Source organism: Lemur catta, chromosome 12, assembly GCF_020740605.2.
Source record: "Lemur catta isolate mLemCat1 chromosome 12, mLemCat1.pri, whole genome shotgun sequence".
NCBI classification, from domain to species: Eukaryota; Metazoa; Chordata; class Mammalia; order Primates; family Lemuridae; genus Lemur; species Lemur catta.
In genome coordinates this window covers 92863578-92890394 of record NC_059139.1, presented here as the reverse complement: position 1 = coordinate 92890394, position 26817 = coordinate 92863578, and the positions used below count along the sequence as shown (strand labels likewise).

Genomic DNA, 26817 nt, shown 5'->3' with positions numbered 1-26817 from the left:
TTTGTTTTAATGGCTTGAACTCCCCCTCAAGAGACATAGGCTGGCCCAATGGATAAAAAAATACCAGACAAGTATCTGCTGTCTTCAGGAAACTCATCTAACCTGCAAAGATGCATTTAGATGGAAAATAAAGGGATGGAAATCAATGTTTCAACAAACAGAAGCCAAAAGAAGGTTGGTGTGGCAGTTTTAATTTCAGATAACTTATTTTAAAATCAAGAAAAGTAATCAAAGACAAAGATGATAACTATATAATGGTGAAGGTTACAGTTCAACAAGAAGATATAACTATACTTAATATGTATGCACCCAACTTAGGTGCACCCAGATTCATAAAACAAACCCTACTTAAACTAAACCAAATGATAGAGAGCAACACCATAATAGGCGGAGACTTCAACACCTAGCTGACGGCACAAGACAGATCCTCCAAACAGAAAATAACCAAAGAAATTATGGACTTAAACACAACACTAGAACAAATGGGCCTGACTGACATTTACAGGACATTCTATCCAAACTCCACTGAATATACATTCTTCTCATCAGCTCATGGAACATTCTCTAAGATTGACCATATCTGAGGACACAAAGCATGTCTTAAAAATTTTTAAAAAATAGAAATTATACCATGCATCTTCTCAGATCACAGTGGAATAAAAGTAGAAATCAGCCCCAACAGAAATTCTCATTTCTACTCAAAGTCATAGAAGCTTAACAACCTTCTCCTGAACAATGATTTCATAAATGAGGAAATCAAGGCAGACATCAAAAGATTCTTTGAACTAAATGACAAAGGAGACACAAGTTATCAAAATCTGTGGGACACAGCTAAAGCAGTCCTGAGAGGAAAATTTGTTTCCATAAATGCCTATATCAAAAAGATAGAAAATGTACAAATAGACAACCTAATGAATAGACTCAAAGAGCTGGAAAAAGAAGAACAGACTGACCCCAGCCCAGGAGAAGGAGTGAAATTAATAAGATCAAATCAGAACTAAATGAAGTGGACAGCAGGAAAACTATATGAGAGGTTAATAAAACAAAAAGTTTATTCTTTGAAAAGATATACAAAATTGACATGCCTTTGGTTAGACAACTAAGACCAGAAAAGAAAAATCTCTAATAACCTCCATCAAAAACATGAAAGGAGAAATTACAACTGATGCCACAGAGATACAAGATATATCTATGAATTCTTCAAAAACCTTTATGCACACAAATTGGAAAATGTGGAGGAAATTGTCAAATTTTTAGGAATACACAACCTCCCTAGTCTCAACCGGGAAGAAATAGAATTCCCGAACAGACCAATATCAAGAACTGAAATTAAAATAGCAATAAAAAACCTCCCCAAAAAGAAAAGCCCAGGACCAGATGGCTTCACACCCAAATTTTTACCACACCTACAAAGAACTGGTGCCTATCCTACAAAAGTTATTCCACAACATCGAGAAAGACGAAACCCTCCTGAACACGTTTTGTGTTGCCAACATAACTCTACTACCAAACCCGCAAAGGACGCAACAAAAATAGAAAACTACAGACCAATATCCCTCATGAATATAGATGCAAAAATTCTCAATATAATCCTAGCAAATTGAATCCAGGTGCTTATCAAGAAAGTAATCCATCATGACCAAGTGGGTTTCATCGTAGAGATGCAGGGATGGTTCAACATATGCAAATTAATAAATGTAATACACCACATAAATATCATTCTCTTATTTTAAAAAGATTTTCTTTTTATATTTTTAGGTTATTTTATGAACCAGTGATAAACAAAAATTCTGATTTTACCTGTAAGTAATTTCTAAGTTTTTTTTTTTAATTTTTTAAATTTTATTTCAGAATATTACAGGGATACAAATGTTTTGGTTACATAAATTGCTTTTGTACCACTTAAGTTAAGGTTATAAGAGTGTGCATCCCCTACACTGTACATGTTAGGTGTGAATTTACCCATCTCCTATTCCCTGCCCCCTCCTGCTCGATTTCTGATGAATGTTATTTCCATATGTGCACATAAGTGTTGCTTAATTGGTTCCAATTTAATGGTGAGTACATCTGGCAATTGTTTTTTCATTCTTGTGATACTTCACTTAGAAGAATGGGCTCCAGTTCCATGCAAGTTAACACAAGAGGTTCACCATTTTTTATGGTTGAGTAGTACTCCGTAGTATGCATAGACCACATTTTATTTATCCGCTCATGTATTGATGGGCACTTGGGCTGTTTCCACACCTCTGCAATTGTGAGTTGTGCTGCTATAAGCATTTGAGTGCAGGTGTCTTTTTTATATGATGTCTTTTTCCCCGTTTGGGTAGATGCCCAGTAATGGGATTGCTGGATCAAATGGCAGTTCTACTTTTAGTTCTTTGAGGTATCTCAGTATTCCTTTCCATGGAGGTTGTACTAGTTTGCAGTCCCACCAGCAGTGTATGAGTGTTGCTATCTCTCCACATGTGTCGTTTTAGGACTTTTTGATAAATGCCATTCTCACAGGAGTTAAGTGATATCTTGTTGTGACTTTGATTTTCATTTCCCCGATGATTAGAGATGTTGAGCACTTTGTAAGTTCTAAGCTCTTTAGAGTTCTTAAAAATCACTAGAGACATAAAGCAGCCGGTCATGCTTGAAGGTGCTGACTCGGGGAGGTGGGGGGGGGGGATGGAGTTATGACTACATGGTGAGTGCCAGGCGCACTGTCTGGAGAATGGACACGCTTGGGACTCTGACTCAGGGGTATGGGCGGGACATGGACAATGTATATGACCTGAACTTATGTACCCCCATGATGAGCTGAAATAAAAAAAAAAAAAAAAAACATGAAAACTATATTACTTCATTAAGAAAAAGATTAAAATTTCATTATAAAAAAAATTAAAAAAAAATAAACACACTCTTTGAGATTAAAGTTTCCTGTCCATTTAACACATTTGTTAAATCAAGACTTTTGATTGACATGTACCCATATAATGTCATTTGTTTCATGCCAGTGATCCTGTGAAAGCTTAACTGGCAGCTTTATAAAAAGTGTTTTGTGAAGTGTCCTTTACACCTTCTTTCCATGAGTGCACCTGCCTTCTTCTAGAGAAACAAAGTAATCAACTCTTAGTCATTTTTTTCTTTATAGCAAAGTACATCATTTTGTTTGCTTAAATTTGGTCTAATACTGGGATTGAAGTTTTAAGATTTGAAGAGAGTATATTTCTTTCCCTGCTTTAGTTCCCAGCTTTTAGGAGAAGAAGAGATACAGCAATTTTCTAAGCAGATTGAATGTACGGTAGATTAAAAAGGACCACAAATTCTTTGCAATTATTCCCATTGAGAGGTAGAGTGGAATTCCCCCGTGTTAGTGACTTGCTTAATAAATGGAATGTGGCTGACTTCTGAAGCAAGGTTCTAGAAGCCTCCCACACTGTGCTTTGGCATCTTGGAACACTTGCTTCGTATCCCTAAGGTCAGCTACCCTGGGCCAGCCATGCTATGAAAAGCTCCTGTCCCAGGAAGAGGCCCTGGAAGATATGACACTTTGTAGAGAGAGAGAAAGAAGGGACTAAGAGCACTGAAGCCCCAGCCAAGTGGGTGAAGATGCCATATTACAAGTGGGTTGTCCCGCCCCAGCTATTCCAGCAGATGTTACATCCATCAGTTGAGTCCTTCCCGTATTCCTACAGATAAATGAACAAGATGTTTGTTTTAAGCCACTACATTTGGGGAGCAGTAGGTTATGCACAAATACCTAATCAGAACACATGGGAGTCCAGCTAAAACTTCTTGAGTTATATTTGTACGATCAACTTTGCTCTGTACCTTAGTATTTTTATCAGGGAAACATTTCACTAGAACATTTGGATAAATAATAAAATAATTGTTAAATTATGAAGGCAAGAAAAATTATTCTATTTGCATGTAATAAGGTAAATCAGAGAGTGTACAATCAAAATAGAACTCTTTATCAAAAAGATAACAATAACAAAAAAGTTTATATTCTTCAAGTCCTTTCTTAATTTTCCCCCAAGCAACGATAAAGTGTCAGCATTTCCAACCATCTAAAAATTTCTTTAGAGCAGTTTGTGTTCTTTTGAACCAGTCGAGAATTAATGAGAGAAGAGGATGTCAGGTTGACAAAAATGACAAATGCTTCTGTCATTAGGGGATGCATTAATCCCTCTGTCAGGAGAAAATCTCTCATTTGAGGGATAAGTCAAATAAAATTCTAATGTTTAAATTATACCCAAGTTGAAAATAAATCTTTAATAATTACACATTCATTTAAGAGGAAATATTTTTCTTAAACTTTTAAGCATGGCTATTTAACATAAAAATGTCACATTTCTCCCTCAACAATAAAATTTCAAATGGTTATGGACTGCAACATAAAACAAGAGGGAAGGAATAACTTAAATATACAGGTGGGCATTGTTTTTTTTGAGAAGAAAGTTTGGAAGAGTTTTCTAGACAAAACCATTGAGTCAGACTTGCTTCTTACTTTTTTTTAATAAGTATTGCATGGCTTCTTTTTGTTTTCTAAATTAAAATAATAGTGGGACTTCAAAACTTGATTTCATGAGTTATTGATGGGTGAAGAACTTTAGAAAAAGGGAAAGCACACTTGTCCTGATAATCAAGGATTAAAAGAAAATAAAACATTTGCATGAACAGAGAGAAAGTGTGGTTCATTCCCAGCCTGGACAGCAAACCTGTTTCATGCTCTGGCCACTGGCATAGAGTGTCACATACTGTCAAATGCTGAGGTGATCTGGAGAGGGATGACAGTGGAGTGTCAGGAGGCAACATCCATGAATGTGAATGTCTTCATGTGTCTTCATGGTGTGCAGTTTCTGAGCAGAGAGTGCTAGCAACCTGTGCTCAAAGATGAATGAATGGCAAGAACACCTTGGAAGTTAAATTTAGATATTTCAAGGAGACGTGTACAAATTTATCTCCTCTGGAACCATTGGTCTAGATTAGAAAGAGTGATGGTTCTGGAGACCTTCCCCTTATTTCTCCAGAGAGAATTTGTTTATATTAGACAGATTTCTTCCTTCTCCTGAGGGGAGGATAGGTGCCTATGCCAATCATCCTATGACAGCTCAGAGATTCATAATTTGGGGGTTCTTCTCCTATGGTATAGGCCTCTCCCCTTGCACAATCTGGGTACATCTGACTTTCATCACATCACCCTGTAAGGGATTGGGGTGTGAGAAACCAACACAAGATGTTTTATAAGTAAATAATCAGTCTGTTCTTCATGTCAGAAACCTCATATTTTCTGTCAGGACAAAGAGATACAGATATAAAAACCTTGGAATGCTGTCTATGGGGTGAGATCTTCCATCCTTGCAGTGAATGCAATATTGTTTGGGGCATGGGGCTCCTTCAGTCAGCTTAATCAGGTTTCTGTCCTTATTCTTTCCCTATTATGCCCCCAAATAAAAATATTTCAAACAAGTTAATGTTATTTGTTGGAAAATATCATTTAAGATATAAATTAAGAATTTATTTTTAAATAGAATTGCATGAAATTTTATCTGAACCCCAAACTCTGTGCATTACCAGAATTTGGGAGCAAGGGCGGAATTGTCCCCGGTGGCACAGTTACTTCTCTCACTTTCATGCAACGGCTAAGCTTGTTGGGGAAGAGGTTCGGGTTTTGCCAACTTTGCATCCCCAGTCCCGGCACAGCACCTGAGGTAGTTCTCAGTAAACGGTGATGGAGATAAACCATGTTAGCAGTTTATCCTGACACAGCTCACATGTGGTACCGGAGACCCAGCCCCAAATCTCATTATAAATTTTAATGCCGTGATGGAACTAATATAACCTGTAATCCAAGCATGTTTAGCATACTCATCATGAAGGTGTGTTGCTATGAAAGGAGAAGGATGATCTGCATGGAGGTGAAAACAGAAGAAAGAAAAGACATTTCATCAACTTTCGGGAGACTGGGAGACTAGAGTTGTCGGTGCTTGGCAGTAACAAGTTTACAGTAAAGAAGGCAGAGTTGGGGTGGAGCTAGCAAAGGGCAAGGTGAAAGTCATATATCAAGCAATTTGCGTTTAGATAACCCAGTTCTCTTTTATTTATACATATATCTGTGATGGAACATATCAATTAGCTATTAGTCATCAGTTGCAACTACTCACTTTTCAATTGCTTACTTAAAAGATGCTGCCTTTGTGTACTACTTCTCCAGGTTGGTTGCAAAGTACAAATACTTGATGCTAAAAAAACGACTGTGTAACTGGAGTGAAACAAGACATTTCAGGCTTGTGATCATTTTTATTCTCTTTTGCTTTTCTAACCTGACCATTAATCACTGATGCACATTTGTAAGAACGCAGGTTTTCATACTTGCTCTTGCATAGAATGCAAATTTTTGATTTGCCCTATTACATATTTTACAAAATAATAGTTTAATAAATTCTGTAGTTGAAATAGGCCGGCATATTTTACCCTTAAAAAATGGCTGATATATGCACACAAATACCATTATTGAAATGGCGGTTACTATATGCCTGAAACAGGAATGTAGTAGCATACACCGGGTGAATGGCCTGCATTTTTCTGCAGCAATGGAAGGGTGACTGTTGTCACCTGAAATAAAGGCTCATGGTCTAGGGAGGTACTTGTGCTTGCAAAACAGTTATCCAATTTCCTGCTTAGTAGGGGCTCCTCTGCCTATCAGTCCCACATAGTTTGATAGAAATATGCCTTAAAGTCACCTGTTTTGATTAATTCTAAACCTGTGCTAACCAGAAAACCTATTTTCTAAGTTTTACTTCCAAGAAGGCTTTGGATATTGGAAAGATAATAACATGGGGCCAAGCAATATGTCTTTGTGAATTAATCAGGAACTGTTATCTTTGTATTGAGGACCCTATTGGGATTTTGTACCTGGTAAGATTTGCTAATGCAGATCAATCAGTCTCAAAATCTGCTCTAAACCCATTAATGAGGTGGAGTCCTGAGCCCACAAGGATCACTGACAGACCCCAGAGCTGTCCATATTCCACAGAAATGCAGAACATCTTTGTAAGAGGTGAGAGGTGGGGATCCAGTTTCAACCTTCCGCATGTACCTATCCAGTTTACCCAGCACCATTTATTGAAAACAGATTCTTTTCCCCAGTGTATATTTTTGTCTGCTTTGTCAAAGATTAGATGACAATATGTGGATGGTTTCACCTCTGGATTCTCAGTCCTGTTCAGAAGGTCTATGTCTCTGTTCTTGTGTCAGTACCATGCTCTTTTGGTTTCTATAGCTTTGTAGTACAGCTTGAAGTATGGCAGACTGATACCTCCCAGTTTGTTCTTTTTCCTTAAGATTTCTTTGACTATACGTGGTCTTCTCTAGTTCCATACAAAGCATAGAATATGGATAACAGACTTAAACCTAAGGCATGAAACCTTAAGAATCTTAGAAGAAAATGTAGGGAAGACACTTTCAGACATTGGCCTAGGCAAAGAGTTTATGAAGAAGACCCCCAAAGAAATCACAGCAGCTACAAAAATAAATAAATGGGGCCTGATAAAATTAAAAAGGTTTTGTACAGCCAAGGAAACTATCATTAGAGTGAATAGACAACCTACAGAATGGGAAAAACTATTTGCTCTCTACACATCTGACAAAGGGCTCATAACAAGAATCTATCTAGAACTCAAAAAAATCAACAAGAAAAAAATCAAACAACCCCATCAATAAATTGGCGAAGGATATGAACAGAAACTTTTCAAAAGAAGAAAGAATAATGGCCAGCAAATATATTAAAAAATGCTCAACAACCCTAATGCAAATCAAAGAGAAATGCAAATCAAAACCACAGTCAGATATCACCTAACTCCAGTAAGATTGGCCTTTATCAAAAAATCTCAAAGCAACAAATGCTGGCAAGGATGTAGAGAGATAGGAACACTATTACACTGCTGGTGGGGCTGCAAATTAGTGCAACCTCTGTGGAAAAGAATTTGGGGATACCTCAAAGAGCTACAAGTAGAACTACCATTCCATCCAGCAATAACTCTATTAGGCATCTACCCAAAGAAACAAAAGTCATTCTATAATAAAGACATCTGCACTCAAATGTTTATGGCAGCACAATTCACTATAGCAAGGATGTGGAAACAACCCAAGTGCCTCTCAATCCATGACTGGATTAATAAAATATGGTATATGCATACAATGGAATACTACTCAATTATAAAAAATGATGGTGATCTAGTACCTCTTATATTTTCCTGGATAGAGCTTGAGCCCATCCTCCAAAGTGAGGTATCACAAGAATGGAAGAATAGGCACCACATGTACTCGCCACCAAACTGGCACTGACTGATCAACACGAAGGTGCTCACACAGTAGTAATATTCTTTGGGGGTAGGGGGGTAGGGTGGGTAAACTCACAACTGATGGACATGGTGAGTGTTGTGGGGGGGAGGGGCACGTCTTAAATCATGGTTGGGATGTGGCAAAGTCATAACATGTAACCAAAATGTTTGCACCCCCATAATTTCCTGAAATAAAAAAACTAAAAAAAAAAAAAAAAGGAGAAAAGAAAAGAAATGCAGAACATCTTAAGTCACAGTCCTGAAATTTCAAACATAGGAAAGATTTGAAGTACAGATTGAGTGACAATGCAAGGACAATACAAGGACAGAGACATGGTCTATTTTCACATTCTGGAAGGAAAAAAAGTACTTTTAAAAAGAGCCTCTGCCACAATTGTGCAGAGTAGGGAGAAGAAAGAAATAAGACCTATTATCCTGGCAGATATCCTAAGGGATATTTTTAAATGTGGGTTTTATCTTCTGTGTTTTGTTTTCATTATGGGGGAAGGTATTTTTTTCCCCTCATTGCTTAGTTTGAGCAAATACTCAGCTAATAGCAAAGATGAAAACGTGCTGATACATGGGCAAGGAGTAAACGGGGTAAAATGATGAATGACCCAATATGTGATGAAGCTCCAAATCCACAAGGTTAAAATAAATAAAACGGACAATTAAGAGAGAAGGACAAATAAACTGAGCCTGAGATATCCTCTCTAATCAGGTTCATGCTCTTGGCATTGAGATCCCCGAGCAAGTACAAGTTCAGCCAGTCCTTCTTCTAGCGCCTGAGGGCACAACACTGAGCAAGACAGTGAGTTTCATATAACACATTATTTTTGAGAGAAAGGAGGCAAAAAGATAAGTATATACCAGATTCCTTGTAAACAGAATATGTCATATCTCAGATATATGAGATGCTATGTCAGAAACAATTATCTGATGAGAATAAACAGAGAGATAAATGAAAATAACCTAGAGGGGGTGGCAGAAGAAGCTATTTAAGATTGGTGGAGGGAGGTAAACCCACAATTAATGGACACGGTGAGCATTGTAGAGGGGAAGGGCAAGCCTCTAAACCTCGTTTGGGTGAGGCAAAGACATAAAATGTAACCAGAAGATATTTTGCACTTCTGTGTTTATTGCAGCATTATTCACAATAGCTAAAATATGGAATCAGCTTAAGTGTTTATCAAGGGATGAATGGATAAAGAAAATATGGAATATTATTTAGCCATGAAAAAGAAGGAAATTTTGTCATTTGCAGAAACATGGATGGATCTGGAGGACATTATTTTAAGTGAAATAAACCAGGCACAGAAAGACAAATATTGTATTTTCACACCCATATATGGGACCTAAAAAAAAACTGATCTCATGGAGGTGGTGAATAGAATGATGGCTACTAGAGGTTGGTGAGGGTGGTGGGAAGGGGTAATGAAGAAGTGCTGGTGAAGGGGTAATTCTGTTAAATAGAAGGAAAAGGTTCTAGTGTTCAATAGTGCAATAGGGCAACTATAGTTAATAATTTATTATATTTCAGAATAGCTAGAAGTTTTCAAATGATCCCAACATAAAACAATGATAAATGTTTGAGGTGAATAATGTCCCAATTACCCTGATTTGATCATTATACATTATATGCTTGTATCAAAATATAACATGTACTCCATGAATATGTACAATTATTATGTATCAATAAAAAATTTTAAAAAATTAAAAAAGAGATTGGGTGATCAGAAAAGTCTCTCTGAAGAGGTGACATACATGGTGAGACCAGGATTATAAAAAGGAGCCAGCTGTAAGAAGATCTCAAAGACCAGTTTCCAACCTCAGGGAGTCACCAGGGCAGCAATGCACCGGTGGGAGGCAGCTTGCCTGCTTCAAGTCCACTCAGGGGCTGTGGCGACAGGCGCAGAAGGGGCCACGTGGGAGTGAGAAGACAAGGAAGCAGCCCCTCACCTCCTGCAGGTGGTGAGGGGCGGGCTTTACATGTCAGGGTAAGGAGTTTAGGTGTTGTCCTAAATAAATTTGAAAAACTTTAGAGAGTTTTCAGAAGAGAAGTAACAATGAAACCATACATGATACAAATCCTGCTTGCTTTTGGAGTTTTATAACATGCTAATGCAAACAATAGCTTGAATCTTTAAAAGTCAGTATATTCTTAAGAAAATGGAGATTAAATATTCTTAAATATTATTTTGAAACAAAGGTGGATCCATTGATTTGTGAGGCAATTTCCACTTTCCAGTTTTTCAAAATACATTGATTTTTAAACTGCATTTGGCTTCATGTAAAGAGCAAAAAAGAGGCTAGAACTATGCATCTTTGATCTACTTCGAGATAACTTTTTTAAAAAAAATTACTAACGTTTAATACACATTTTATGAAATATCCATGGAAAACTTTATAAATGTATTTCAAAATATTATACTATTATGATATCTCCTGTTTCTAAAGATTCTGAAGAAATCAATTAGAATAAGAAATGAATTCAGCTGTTCTGCCCACATGAAGGAGAGACGGACACCTAGAACAAGAGAAATAAAAGAGCCACACGTTAGAGTTCCTGATTTAGGAGCAAGCTTCCACCCAAAGAAAGAAATACTATTAACAGTATTAAAAGAGTCAAGGAACAAAGAGAATACTGGTAACATATAAAAGCACAGGAAGAAAGAGGAAGAGAATAATATCTTCCTTAGGAAATTCTGCTTAAAGATCTTCAATTACCATGCAGTTATTATTATTATTATTATTTGATAAAGGAATTCAAAGCTCAGATTTCTTTTCTGAGTGTAGAATGATCAGAGAAATATAACTGCAACTGACTCACAACAGGACTTTTTTTTATTACCAAAAATGTTGTTGCAAATTGTCCCAGAATATCTGCTTTTTCATAAATGAACTTGGCACTTTTCCATCTTTCTCAGTCAAAAGTTATTTCATTAAATTGATAATAATAATAAAGTAATAAATTAAAAATATTGAGCAGCTATTAGAGTAGAAACAATGAATCATGAATCTTAGAAGCATAAACTAATTGGTTTGATGAACTTATTTATATTTACTGAAGAAGTAAGCTCAGTGAATTATGCATTTTAAAAATATTTAAGCATGTGATGTCATTCCAAAACATATGCAGTCTCTGAAGTTTTAAAGCCTTTCTTATAGAAATATGCCCCACTATCTGTGAGTCTCTTTTTCATGAGATACTAATTCTCTGTTTGGGGATGTTTTATTGTGGCACATCATGAATCATGGCATTATGGACAATTCCGCCATTTCCTGTAGCAGGAGACGTGGTCTGCACACTGAGGGAGGGTGTCTCGGCACATTGTCTCCACTGAGGCATCAGTGTGTGTTTGCCCAGTGAAAGAAATACGGGAGGAAGGGGGGGCAGAAGTGAAGGAAGAAGGAAGAAAGAAAACTTTTCTGCCAGAAATATCCTGCCATCACTGGCATGATAGCTGTATAAATACATCTCCAACTTGCTCAAAGAGCTCCTTGAGTGATCTTTAAAGGTAGGCGGGTAGATATTCACTCCATTTTACCTGACTTACTGTGTACCGGGGACAGTCGTGCTCTGGACGCAGATGGACACTTCAGGCCCATCTGCAGCAGAATGAAGTAAGCCCATTTGAGCTGGGTTGAGACATTTTAATTTTGGAGAACAAAATGAATCTCTCTGAAACTTATTTTGCTTATCTGTAAAAAGGGGGTAATAATACTTACTTTATTTATTTATTTAATTTCAGGATATTATGGGGGTACAAACATTTTGGTTACATGTTGACTTTGCCACACCCAAACCACGATTTGGGGTGTGTCTTTTCCCCTCTACAATGCTCACTGTGTCCATTGGTTGTGAGTTTACCCACCTTTAACCCCCCAACCCCGAAGAATATTACTACCTTGTGAGCACCTTCATGTTGATCAGTCAGTGCCAGTTTGATGGCGAGTACATGTGGTGCCTATTCTTCCATTCTTGTGATACCTCACTTTGGAGGATGGGCTCAAACTCTATCCAGGAAAATATAAGAGGTGTTAGATCACCATCGTTTTTTATAATTGAGTAGTATTCCATTGTATACATATACCAAATTTTATCAATCCACTCATGGATTGATGGGCATTTGGGTTGTTTCCACAACTTTGCAATAGAGAATTAATGAAGGTCAAAGGAGATAATGTTCCCTGAGTAACAGTGCAGGGTGAGTAAGCACATTATAAACAGTATTTGCCAAAAAAGTAATAGTAAAATAACATAAACACCTCACTTTGCTTTCCCCTTCCTTATTAAAGTGGCTTCTTGTATGAATCAACAAATAGGAGAATTGTTTGGAGGCAAAGTGACCTTTCCCTAAATTAACTGCACATTGGCTAAGGGACAGTTGTACAAAAAAAAGAATGATAATTATGAGCAATAATAGCTTTCTTCCATTTTTACCACAAGCCCTCTGTAAGCTCTTAGGTTTATTAAAAGAAATGTGTTTGTCTTATGTAGAATATAAAAAATGAACATTACTGATATTATAAAAAAGTGAAACTATAAAGTGTAATTATTTGATATTCTTAAGCTCAATATAATAATGACTTATCAGAAAAAATATAAAATATATATAAACTGATATCTTTAATTATTGATTAGTTTGCAAAAGCAAAATAGTTTCTAAAAATGCACATTAATTAGGATTTATTCATGAAGTTTCTTCCTTTAAATGAAGGAATAATTAATTCAGTAAATATTTTCATGCAATGCTTTTTTCGTTAAAGCACAAGCCTGAATTTAATGTTGAACAGATTAATTGAGAAATAGGAAACCCTTGAAGGGGATCAAAGAGTTTCAAACTTCTCTACCTTCAGTTTCTAGTCTAAATACTCAAGAGGCTATAGAAAAAGCCTCTGAGATTCTAGTCGACTAACAGGGAGGAGAAATAAATTCCAGCACATATTAGATAGGCTAGGGTTACTAATGAAAAAGAGTTGAAATTTTCATGTTAACTTTGTATTTCAAGCTCATGAGTCATATAACAGTAACTTCTCAAAACCAATACTAGAAACTTGTATTTTAAACTGTATACAGCTTGTATCAAGCAGTTTCTAAGTTAGGGAGACAGGGAAGAACTCAGTGGCACAGTAAAGGGAGGAAAATATATTTTTTTAAAGTGGGTCATCAGCATATTAGGATGGTATGAAAACTGGGGCAAGTGAAAAGAAATTCACATATTTTATTAGTGCTGTATCTTTAACGTTTTATGTATCTCCTATTAAAGGTATTCCTTTCAGAATTAGGTATTGGAACCACTTGATGGGCATGAGAGGGAAAGGGAATAAACCTGAGGGTGACTGGGGTGACAGACTGTTTAGTAGATTAGATGTAGAAAGTTAGTGGGGCGGTGGCAAGCCCTAAACTCAAAGGTATTTACTTTCATTTTAATATGAACTTTTGGCCCTCAGTTATTTTTGACTGATGTCAAGTTGAGCTTTTGATGCAAGAATCAAAACACAAGAATTGAGGCAGATTCACATTTCAGTGTTTGAAATTCAGCTATAGATCTCAGATTCTATTTGGTATATATATACATATACTTCCCCCCACTTGGATAAAATAAGAAAATGTGTTTTTTGTGGGAGTTTGGGTGACAGGAGTTGGGGAAGAACTGAGGAAGGGATGGAGGAGAAAGCCCACAGGAGGCCTGATAGTGTGGGAGCTTCGTTTCCAGGTGATGCATGTTTTCACAGTCTTAGAGTTTGTACTTGAGAGTTTTGTTCCCAAACAAGCTCTCAATAAATATTTGCTAAACAGTTAACCTTACAGATAAGTGCAAGTATTGTAGCTTCTTTGTTGTTGTTGTTCATCTTTTTTTTTTTTTTTTTTCTGTCACAAATCTCTCTTTTTCTAACAGGACCACTTTACATAAAATTTTATCATTCTAATCTTATGTTCACCAATTCTTCACAATTGGTCCTATAAATAAAGGCTAGGGTTGGGTGTAACGGAATAGCGCAAACATATACCCATGCACAATGGATAATTAAAACTGAATAATCTCAGCTTTTACACCAGCCTATGAACATGATACATATTGATTGAAATTGATTGAAATAAAATTCTACATGGACTAGAATCCCAAATATGTCTAAGTCCTTGGCAGCTTCCGAGATCAGAAAGGAAGAGAGAAATGGACAATTAGATGTCAAATTGAACTTGACACTAGAACATCCTGGCATCTTTGCACCAGTGCCAGGCGGTTTGCTGCGTGATACAGATGCTGACTGTATCGCCACCTGCGGACACGGATCACTGCTGGGGTCTCACCCGTCTCCACCGCCTGTTGCGGCAAACCTGGCAGAGGCCGGGGGCGGACAGGGCAGAGCCACACGGGCACATTCGGAGGCTTCGCCCAGGCTCCACTGCCGCCACTGCTTGCCAGTGGCAAGTCTGAGAGGCGTCCGGCCTCAGCACGGGCAGAGCGCTCTAACACTGTGCGTGTGGCACGTTAGGATGCTGATAGGAAGGGGAGTGGGAAGGTAGGCGAGTCAGCTGGCACGAAGAAGTGATAACGAATCCCTTTATTGCCCCAAGGACACCATTTCGTCCATTCAGCCTGCAAAACCCACAGTCACAGGCTACTTCCTGAGGAGACGTGCCTTCGGCACTTAAGCACCAATGAGAACTTAAGTTGACAATCCCCCAGACTGCTTGCAGTCCCTCTGAGAGATACCACTAGGGAGAAGGACACTAGACTGCTGTGGTGTGCAGGGCCACAGGGGCCGGGACTTGGAAAGCAGGAGGTAGCAGGGAGATAAAGGCAGCTTGGACACAGAATGCAAAGTGTGTTGAAGCCTCCGTTTCCCCATAAACATCTAGTCATCGAGACCCATATAGAGCTATAAATATTTTGTTGGCTATTTATATTGTACCTGCATAAACATGCTTTCTGTTAGGTGGGGAGAGGAGAGACAAGTCTCTTTCTAGGTCCAGGTCTGCTGTGGGCTGTTTCCTCCGGGACGAGGCAGCCCCAGCTGCGGGCTCCGCAGGGCCGGCGGCACCACAGCCTCTCATGTGAGCAACCCGGACCGTTGGAGGGGCCTCCTCTTCCGAGCCTTCCTCCTGGAAGAAGGAGCTGCCCAGGGCTAGTCTGAAAATGAAACCAGAGTGGCTCAGTCATGAGTCATGAGACTGCTGTCTAGAGATGTAGTCCAGCTTTTTTTTTTTTTTTTTGCTAAAAACAGAGGGACTTTATAATTTAGCTTTCCGGTGAGTATTTATTCTCTTGGTTGGATTATTAGCCCACACATTTGGGTATTTAATTGTTGTAGTTTCCAATCTATTAACTAGGGATAACGGGTCTGACTCTTAGATGCAGAAATATTTCAGCACTGACAGGGTTGTTTTATGCCAGGTCTGTCTGGGTCCAGTGGCGTAAACAGCCAAGCGAGCACGCGGCGCGCCCGTCGCCGTGGGTGGACTCTGCACGCAGCGGGCTGAGATGACAGAGAAGGGTCACATCAGGGATTGTGAGTCGTCTTGTCCTGGCTGAAGTCCAGGGACTTGTGACGAGGTCCACAGAAAGAAACCCTTCCTTTCCCTGACACAGTGCTGCCCAGAAAGATCTAGCAAAGTAGTGGCAGCCCGAGGGAAGCCCACGGAGGCCCTAACTGAGCAAACGGCAGCAAACTTAGCGGCAGGAGCCCGCGGAACGGCGGGGCACACGCGGCCGGTGTGGGCGGCTTTCCGCACCCCCGCACCTGAGGAGCCCTGAGGGCAAGCGGAGCCGGACGCTGCAGGTTCAGACGGTGCGGGCTTTGACCGGACTCTGCCCAGGCCCCCCGGGCGGGCTCAGGACGGTTCCCGAGCCGCTTACGGCCTCAGTTGCCCGTCCGTTTAATGAAGGAAATAATAGCAGTATTCTGAGGGCTGCTGTGAGGATTAAACTTAACAGGAAAACGCAAGTGAAATGCCTAGCGTGGCGTGAACAGACAGTAGATGGTCAGTGAGAAGGCGCTGAAGGCTGATGGGAGCGTCACTGGGGAGTCGGTCACACACCCGGCGCCTCTGGGTCCGGACGCCCCGCGCCCCCCCCCCCCCCCGCCGTGGGCTAAAGCCGCAGAGGTCCCGGATGCTGCGCAGAAAACCCTCGATCTTACTAGCGTCATCCCCTTACATCTTCAGTCAGGGAATGGTGGAAAAATGAGAAAAGCTTAGTGCAAAAGTATATAATGGATTTTAAATGCACCTGTGTAAATTATTCCATACAGTGTTCACAGGTGCAGTGAGGCGGCAGTGAGATCTGCGCCTGCCCTGTCCCTCAGGGCAGCTCGGCGCCTGCACAGAGAACGCCCCCGCCGCCCCCCGCCGTCCTCCACCAGCCCCCCACCAGCCCCGCCTCCCCTCACCAGCCCCCCCATCGCCCCCTGCCAGCCGCCCCCCACCAGCCCCCCAGCAGCCCCCCACCAGCCCCACCGTCCCCGCCGCCCCCACCGCCCAGCACCGCCCCCCTGCCGCCCCCACCGCCCCCCGCCAGCCCCGCCGCCGCCCACCAGCCCCCCATTGCCCCCTGCCAGCCGCCCCCCCACCAGCCCCCCCGCTGCCCAGCACCGCCCCCCTGCCGCCCCCACCGCCCCCCGCCAGCCCCGCCGCCACCCACCAGCCCCCCATTGCCCCCTGCCAGCCGCCCCCCACCAGCCCCACCGCCCCCGCCGCCCACCAGCCCCCCCGCTGCCCAGCACCGCCCCCCCACCAGCCCCGCCTCCCCTCACCAGCCCCCCCATCGCCCCCTGCCAGCCGCCCCCCACCAGCCCCCCACCAGCCCCACCGTCCCTGCCGTCCCCACCGCCCAGCACCGCCCCCCTGCCGCCCCCACCGCCCCCCCGCCAGCCCCGCCGCCCCCCACCAGCCCCCCATTGCCCCCTGCCAGCCGTCCCCCACCAGCCCCCCCGCTGCCCAGCACCGCCCCCCCACCAGCCCCGCCGCCCCCCGCCGCCCCGGCAGCCGCCGCACCGCTCCACCGCTCTGCGGGATTCGGAACGTTTCAAACTAGGCCTCTGCGTTTATTCCTCAGTAAAACTCTCCTATTTCATTTGTCTAAGTGAAAGATCAGACCTTGATTTCTTTTCTTCCTTAGCAAAATAGTTAACAATTAGTATGTGGTAATAGATCTTCCCAAACGACTATCTTTACCGCGTGTTAACGTATTTACTGTTCGGGAAAATAAAACCTGCAAAAGAGCTAAGTCATGAAATGTAGAAAATGAAGCTATTAAAGTGAGCGTCTGTGAAGGCCGGTGACATCATCAGAGCAGAGATCAATTCTGAATTGTTGGCCCAGTCAAGATGAGCATTTTAATATCTAAAAATGCCATAAATTCCTTTCTAATGAATGTGACATTATTAATATTATATGTTAGAGTTAAGGAGACTGTCATCATGCTTGTCCCAATATTAAGCAATGATATATTTGAGGCCCCAAAATATCTTCACTAACAGAGGTTGTCACCAGGTAAGGAAGGCATCACTGAGGCAAATGCTATGTGGCCTTATGACATTCAGCTCAAAATAATTACAACAATTTATGAAAATCACTTTCAAATCAATTTTGATGCAAATCATGTTCTCATTAGGTGGAAACAAAATCAAAGAGCAGAATGGTATGCACAATACAATACATTTTGTGTACAAAGGGTAAAAAACAAAGCATGTGCGTTAGACACTCTGGCAAGACATGCACCTCAACACACATACACCCCAGATGGTGGTCATGTTCCTGGGGCGGATTTGGGTGGATGGGAGTGGGTCTGGTAGCTGTAAACATCTTAAGACTTTGTTTGATTTTGGAACTGTGCAAATGTATTACCTACTTATAAAATGAAATTTTAAAAATATGCCTTCATGGAATCTTCTTACATAAATATTAATTTTCTATTATATTTCTTGAGCCTAATTATGCTTTTCTAGAAACTGGACACCACTGATTCAGTTCAAAGAAAGAACGATATGTGAAATTAAGTGAGATACTTTGCTAAGTGTTTTTATAGTTATAAGATTGGTTTTATATCTATAATTTCCCCAACGATTGTTGTATCTTTGAGCTACCGACCAACCCATATTAAAGGCAGTTTCTCAATTGTTCTTAGGTGAAATCAATCCCAAAGCTGAAGAGACTGAGGAAGAATGCTTCTCCTGGATTGTAATTATTGAGTAAAGAAATTGCTCATTTTAATCACTTATAAAGGCTAGGTTTTAAAGCATAATAACACAAACATCGTACCCATAATCCTCTAACTTTTCCAGCCTGTGCAGCAAGCATGTTTTAGTGCACATGACCATGATGACATATATCTAATATGACTAAAAAGAAACAACAAAACCTTTCAGCGTTTTTGAAAAAGAATACTGTTATACCTGTGTTTTATTATAAATAAACAGGTTCTGTCATATTTTATCTTCTTGCCAGCAATTAAGGACATTGTTTCATAAAGCTTCTAAAATGTACATGAATATTTAATTAAATCATATTTCCTTGAGAAAATAAAGTTCATTCGCATTTATAGCAGACACTTGTGAGGAGCTCATAATTGTCATGAGACCAGGGTAGCCAGTACCGGTTGCTTGTGGAACAAAACTCCTCGATTTTTAAAACATTTTTTTAAAAAATAAACATACAATCATAGGTGTTCATTTACTTTAAAAATCCTAAAGATGAAGAAAATTATTGTCTATATATTTAAGTCCTTGTATAAATTACAAAACTCAAGTTTATGTTACAGAGTCCCTTCCCCATAGGAAGCATAAAGCACTTTTGTGGTACCTTTCACCAGTAAATATTTGTATCACATTGAATCTGACAAACAAAATAAAAGTTGATATTGCATCTTTAAGCCCCCAAGAGAACATTCTTCTAAGCTGTCTCTTGTGATGAATGAGCTTCAAAAGTCATTTGATTGCCATGATTTAAGTCAATCTCAAAAATAAAGATGTAAAAAAGTCATACACACATTGCCTTCAGTAGAAATCTGAAACATCAGTGAATTGCAGACTCTTCTTGCTTAAGGTCAACAAACATCCCTTGGAAGACAACCAAGAGTAGTTTAAGACCAGGACAACAAAATAAAATTATAACAATAATAATAATAATAAAAATAATAAAATAAAAATAACAACGACCAACAATGAGGTAAACTCCCCTTAAAAAAAGGCAATGTGTGTTGCCTGGACTGTCAGGAGAGAGTTCGATTGTACCTGACACCCAAATGTTTTTCTAACCAGAGTTCAGCCAGTTGCACGGTTGAGGCAAAAGTACTTGCCTTGGATCCTAAGCACATCTTATACTGCTTAGGGTCCAAGTTAGGATCACAATGAACTGGATGGAAAATATGCACCACTCCCACTTCTTGACTTCTGAAGGGCCTTAAGCCAGATAGAATAACTTTATTGTAGAGATCTACATCTTCCAGCCCCCAGCCTTGTATTGAGGTATCAAATCCACCTGCACCCAGAAGATCACTTTTGTAAATACAGGTGATTCCATATCCATAGTCTCTCCAAAATCCAGTCTTCTTGGAGAACACAAAGTCATCATCAGTGGGAGGATCTCCTGCATTGGTTACCTTTGGGTCATACTGGCTGAAGATGATAGGGTAGTACACCTGTTGTCCCTGAATTGTGTTGTCTCTGCATCGTTGGAGAAAGTCTCCTCTGAAGATCAAGTCAACATCACAAAATAGCAGCAAAGTGTCATTGTCAAACTGAGAAGATGCCATTTCAAGACCAAGACCTCTCGAAAACTCTCCCTCCATAGGAATCAGGGTCATTTCTGCTTTGCGGTACTTGTCCTGGTATCCTTTTATCAGCTCGACATGCTTGGTGGAATCTTGGCCAGAATCCCTACTGAAAAGGATGATGACCAACTTTACATTCTGCTTTGGAATAAGACATGTATTTTCAAAGTTCTCCATGAATCTCAAGAAAATGTCATACCTTCCAATGAGAGGAACAAGAATGTGTATTTTCTTTTCATTGTGCCCTCCCATTTCTTTGGCACCTTGAAAAGAAGATAAGATCTTTAAAGAGTTAGATATGAACGAGAATGACTGAGTGTCACTGTTAATACTCTCCACAAGGCTGCTGACATCCAGCTCCTCAGCTTCTCTGAAGAAAGGCTTGCTGAACGGCTGCTGGAGATAGGCGTGGCGCCGCACGGGCACCGTCAGCTTCCTTCCCTTGTGCCTTTTGTACAAGAGGAGCAAATCCAGAATGTACTCCACCCCGTGCATGGGGGTCACCCTGCGGTAGCCATACTGAATTTCCTTGAAGTCAATGAGCCGCCCTCTGCTCTTGGCATTCTCGTTGATCATCTCCATCACCTGTAGGACGGTGTCGTCCAGCGCTGTTCTTAAAATGCTGTTGATGCTCTGCCGAGGAGGCTGGTTCTCAGCTGCTGAGTAAAGGAGCTTCCCTGTCAGGAACTCCCATTCTATCACTTCATTTCTCTCCCGAGGCTGGAAGTGGTTGAAGGAAGGCAACACTCCCAGCTGCTGGTCTTCTTTGCTCACTTCAGTGTTACTGAGCTTGCTCATCAGCGCACTCTCCCTGTGGAGCTGGATCGTGCGGTGGCGAAGTTCAGAAATCTTGCGGCTGAGCATGTAGTTATGCAGCCTGTACTGATAGGCAGGCCTTTTGTTGGGATGAAGGGTTATGGCTGCATGGATTTTGCTATTGTGAAGGTCTTGTATATAACCCTTCCGATTGTGCTCGTAATTTTCATGGAATAGTTGTTGCATCTGAAAAATAAAAGGAAATCAAGACGTTAGATTAATGTAAAAAGAAAACCAGCAATAAACTAAAACATTTAAATTAAAATATATAATAAAAATGATTTGTATTATATTTCATAACAAACATGGCTTAGAAAATTTATATTTCAAAGAAATTAAAATAGCTTTATTATGTTTTTAATTTATATATTTATTGTGTACCACATTTTGAAGTACATTTACATTGTGGGATGACAAAATCTAGCTAATTGGCATATTCCTTACTTCACAGAGTTATTTTTCTCATGAGAACACTTAATATTCATTCTGTTAACATTTTTGAAGAATACAATATATCATTATTAACTGTAGTTATCATGTTGTATAACAGATCTTATTCTTTCTACAACTGAAAGGTTGTATCATTTGACCAATGAGAAATCTCCCCAATCCCATCCCCCAAATTTCCCAGCCCTTGGTATCTGTCATTCAACTTTCTAGTTTTATGAGATCAACTATTTTCATTTCCACATAAGAATGAAATCATAAACTTCAAGTTCACAGGTTCAAATACTGCAAACTAACCTCCACCCATGTATTTAGAAATAAACAATCTCTCTCACTATTCATTCTGAAACAAACCCAAAATATCAAAGAAAACAAGGACTGAACGTTCCCATAACCCCGTAACAGAGCAGTGAGAGGGAAGGAGGCAGAATAGGCACAGCATAGACTTTCCACACTAGGGATTTACCCCAATGATTAAAACCAATGACCTGTTGTCTGGAATGGCAGTAACAGGCTACTTATCAGAGGAATACTAAATTTTATTTCATATCCTGACATACCATTTTTGTTGGTAAGGTAAGGTGGAACAGAAACTGTACTGATCTACACTCCTGATATAAAGTATCATGTCTAAAATTAGACGTGCCTGGCATCCTCATGAAACAGAAAGGCTTTCTGCTAGTCTAGAACAAATTCACTAGCTCAAGCAGAAACAAAATTGAGAAAAATCCACAGTTATGAGAACAAAATTCAAACTGCCAGCTGACTCTCCCTCCAATGCCAGTCAAACAAGAAAAACCTCCAACGCATCCATTCAAGATAAGTAACAATGAAGACGGAAGAAAAGGTAAAATAGGGGTGGAGGATGAAGCGGAGGACGGCAGCCAGCAGAAGCCGCAGCATGAGATGTCTGCAAATACAGATGTGGAGAAAGCAATGGCGTAAACTTAAGAACACACATCAGAGGCAGGTAAAAATTATACACAAATACACAAATCAAAAAACATTAAAGAAAATACAGCCTCTCCAACAAAAAGAAAGCAAACCTCAAGGAATAGTTATACGACCTTAAAGAAGATAAAAAAGTAAGATGGCAGAACTAAAGAAAGAAAGAGAGAAAAAAATAAAATCATTGAGAATCATACTGCAAGTAGCATAACAAGAGATAAAGAGATTTGTGACAAAGGAGGAAGACACTTGAAAACATTTAGCAAAGTATATAAAATAGAAGTTAAAGTTTGAAGAAAAGGTGCTCTCTTACGTAACTAATGTTAGGTCAGTTAGATGCTCGCATGGTGGGAAAAAGTAAAAACAGACCCTCTACACCCCACATGGAAGGACTGTTGATATAAATATCAAAGTTGTTTAAAAAAGGGGGGGGGATGCTGTGTGCAATGGTGCATGTAGTCCTAGCTTCTCTTAGGAGGCTGAGGCAGGAGGATCATTTGAGCCCAGGAGTTCCAGTTCAGCCTGGGCAAAATAGTAAAACTCTGTCTCTAAAATAAAAATAAAATCATATTTAAAAAGGTAAAAAAAAAGTGTCTAAAACTTAACACATGAAAATACCTGCATGACTTTTATGTAGCTGAAGATTTGTAAACAGGACACAAGGTACCAACCAGAAAAACAAAATGATAAATTGCATTACATTAAAATTAAGAAATTTGTTCCCCAAGGACACCATTAACGGAATAAAAAAGATAAACTACAGAGTAGGAGAAGAAATTTTTAATACATCTTATCAAAAATGACTAATACCCAAAATATATAATGAATTTGTACAAATTAGGAAGAAGGATTTGTCCCAGCTGAAATATGGAGGAAAAGAAAAACCGAAAACAGTGAATAGGTACTTCACAAAAGAGAATATGGGAATACTTAATAAATATATCAAAACATTCTCTACTTCATTCATCATCAGGGTAATGAAACTTAAAAACACGATGTGATAACATTATGGATCCAAAGAATGGCTAAATCTAAGCAAATTGGTAGTACCATGCATTGTGTCAAAGTAGTAGAGGGTTTGGAACCCTCATACACTGCTGGTGTGAATGTAACTCTGTTCAACTACTAGGAAAAACTGTATCAACTAAAATGAACATACATATTTCCTGCGACTCAGTAATTCTATTCTTAGATATGTGCCCAATAGAAATGCATACACAGACCTAAAACTATATGTAAGAATTTCCATGGCCTCATTATTCATACTCCAAAACTGAAAGCAACCCAAATGTACATCAACAGTAGAGTAGAAAAACAAAGGCACTCTATTCATGTAATGTAAAACAATACATCAATTAAACAAAATATTAATACAACTACTCACAACTGGATGAATCTCACAAACAAGTGAAAGAAGCCATATAAAAAAGAATAAATTTGGTATGATTCCATTTATATGAAATTCAGGTAAAGCTAACCTATGCTATTAGCTGCTAGAACAGTGATCAAGAATCAAGAGGAAGGAAGCTTCTGGAGTGCTGGTAACGTTCTTTTATTAATCCAGGCAGTGGTTACATGTGCATATTCGATTTGTGAACATTCATTGAACTGCTACTTGAGATATGCATGTCTGTTACACTCCAATTAATAAAAGGACATTATTTTGAAAGTACGCATATAGAATTATGTATGTACCTGCATGTACATAAATGTGTGTAGATATGTTGGGTGCATAGAGAGAAAGAGAGAAGATATCAGAGAGGTTTTCCTAGAGAAGGTGACCTCAGAAGGGAGTAGGAAGTCTAATATTAATAATAATACTATGGCAGATTCTTTACCCCCCAGTATTTCACCTGGACCTTTTCTATACTCAGGAAAATTTTTATAATCAACATCAATTGACTTTGAAGAATTTATAACTGTAGATATTTCAAAAATGATTTGGGACTTGACTCAAGATGCAGTAGTTTGGTTGCATCCAGTACTTTTTTCTCAAAGCACATGCCGATTTTTATTTAAAACTTTGATCAATGTTAAGTCAAATTGAATCTATAATTTTCAGGGGCTATAACATCTCCATTTGTGTAGCATTAATATTATTACCTTAAATTGCTTCAATATTTTAATGTAATTTTCCAAGCTTTTTTCTTTCTATGAAACTAGGTAAAAAAAAAATGCTGATCACATACAGACTACTAATTAATTATACCATCTCTAAAAAGTATGGCTATCTGAAACTATTCTTTCTTAAGGCATGCTTTATATTACTAAGAAAAGGGAATACGCTAAATTAAATACGAAGCATTTCTCTGAGGCGAGCTGTTAATTTGCAGACTTGCCCAGCTCCTTTGGTGATATTGAAGTGATTAATGCTGCACAATTTGATAAAGATGACATTTGGTTATAGAATAATATCTTAGTATTGAAATGCCTAACTAACTTATAACACTTCAGCCCAAGCTATCTATATAGTGCTTATCGTTCAAACATCTTCCTTTGAGGAAATACCATAAGCAGAGGAAATACAGTGGTGGGGACAATTCCTAAAGGTAACACATTCAGGCTGGGCGTGGTGGCTCACACCTATAATCCTAGTACTCTGGGAGGCTGAGGCAGGAGGATCGCTTGAGCCCCGGAGTTTGAGGTTGAGGTTGCTGTGAACTGTGATGATGCCACTGTACTCTGCCTGGGGCGACAGAGCAAGACTGTGTGTCAAATAAAAAAAAAATAACACATTCATACGTACTTCAGAGAGTATAGTCATAATGAGGAGAACATCTTGAATTTATGTCATATTTTCCATTAAGAAGCATAGAGCATATCCAAATTTTCTATTTTTATATGTAGGGAAGTCCACTGTATTCAGGATAGATAGGAGAATAGAAGAGCTTGGCTATGGAATGAAGCTATGGATTGAATACTAGCTTCACCATTTCTAAGTCTTTTCCTATCCAATCCATCTAAATCTTGGTCTTCTTATCTATAAAATGGGAAAATGCCAAATACCCCAGTGTATATTAAAGCACTATTAAATAAGAACATAGTATATAAAGTGCTTAGTGTTGTGTCTGGTACATAGAAAGTACTCAATAAATGATAGCTATGTGTAAATAACAGTTCAAAGGGGTTAAATTATTTAACTGAGTCCACTGTGAGTAATGAGATTACAACCAAAGCTAGAATTCTCATGATTGTTAGTTTTGCTACTTATCACCATACATTTTGAATGCAGCAAAATTGTTCTAAGAAAAAATGCTAAATTTATTTTTAAAATTATATTAACTTGTTTGAAATAATTCAGAACCTCTAATGTAAGTTGGCTTATGGTCCTTTAAAGAATTATCAGTTGATGACATGGTAACTCCAGAGCCTTATACTGAAAAGGAAAATTATTTCACAATAACAAAATCAGAGCAGCAATGATATCAGTGTGTCCCAACTGCCTCCAGTGCTTTAAGTGTATCACCTGTAATCTCACCCTCTGAGGAAGAAATTATCTGAGAGGGTATAGGAAAATAGTTTATTAAAAAATCAGAGGAAGAATAAATGCCAAGAGGTGGTTGTATGTTTAATGACTAGTACTCTTCTACCATATTAAATTTCATTTACCCCCTTGAGTGATTAATAATGAGAACATGGAATAAGTAATTTCTGAAGTGATCATAGCTATGCAAATGAGAAACTTTTAAAAACTTTTAAAAAAACAATAAAGAGTTAACTACAAACAGATACAAGGTACCTTTTGGAGCAATGGAAAGTTTATAAAACTAGATGGTGGTAATGGTTGCATGACTGTATAAATTTACCAAATATCACTAAACTGTGTACTTATAATGAGATAATTTTGTGTGATAGAAATTATATGTTAATAAAGCTATTTAAAAACTAGGGAGTGTTGAAAATAAAATATAGTAAACTCCAGCTTTAAAAAAAAAAGAGATGGAATAATACATAGTCACCAAAATATGTGTAGAATTTCCAAAAGCTGCTGAGGTTGAGCAGAATCATCTGGAAGTAGGTGGAAACAAAAGGCTCAGCAGACTGATGTCTGTGCCAAAAGGGTTCAAGGGCGATAGATCTCAGAAGGCAGCAGGAAAATTCACCGCCTGGAAAAACGCAGGGCACAAAACATATCTATGTCTGCAATTCTAACCGCAGGGACTCGGGTGAGCCAGGCTGGCAGGATAAGTCCTGATGGCAACATTTTGTTTCAGAGAAGTAGAAGAGACAGAGGTACAGAAAGAATTAAACACTTAAAGCATGTTTTCATGAAGTGGGTTTAATCTGAGGCAGCAGAAAAAAATCAATGTCTTGTCTTTGCGGAAATCAGCAAGCCTAGAGCTGTAGCAGACACCTCCGCCCAAATAAACCTATGGTGAATAGCCAGTCTAGGAAAAAATAATCTTTTCAGAGATGAGTCATTTATCTAAAAATTAATAATAATATAGCACTGAGACAAAGTATCAAAAGAAAAAAAATATTAGATGAAAAACTACCAA

At 39.1% G+C, this 26817-nt stretch overlaps 1 protein-coding gene across 1 annotated transcript; it reads right to left on the bottom strand.

Annotated features, from left to right (window-relative positions):
- Positions 1-18812: 18812 nt before the first annotated feature.
- Positions 18813-21109, bottom strand: LOC123648256 (chondroitin sulfate synthase 3). Its single transcript, XM_045565964.1, has one exon. The coding sequence runs from the start codon at positions 21107-21109 to the stop codon at positions 19547-19549; it is 1563 nt and encodes a 520-aa protein (XP_045421920.1). The 3' UTR covers positions 18813-19546.
- Between the last annotated feature and the right edge of the window lie 5708 nt (positions 21110-26817).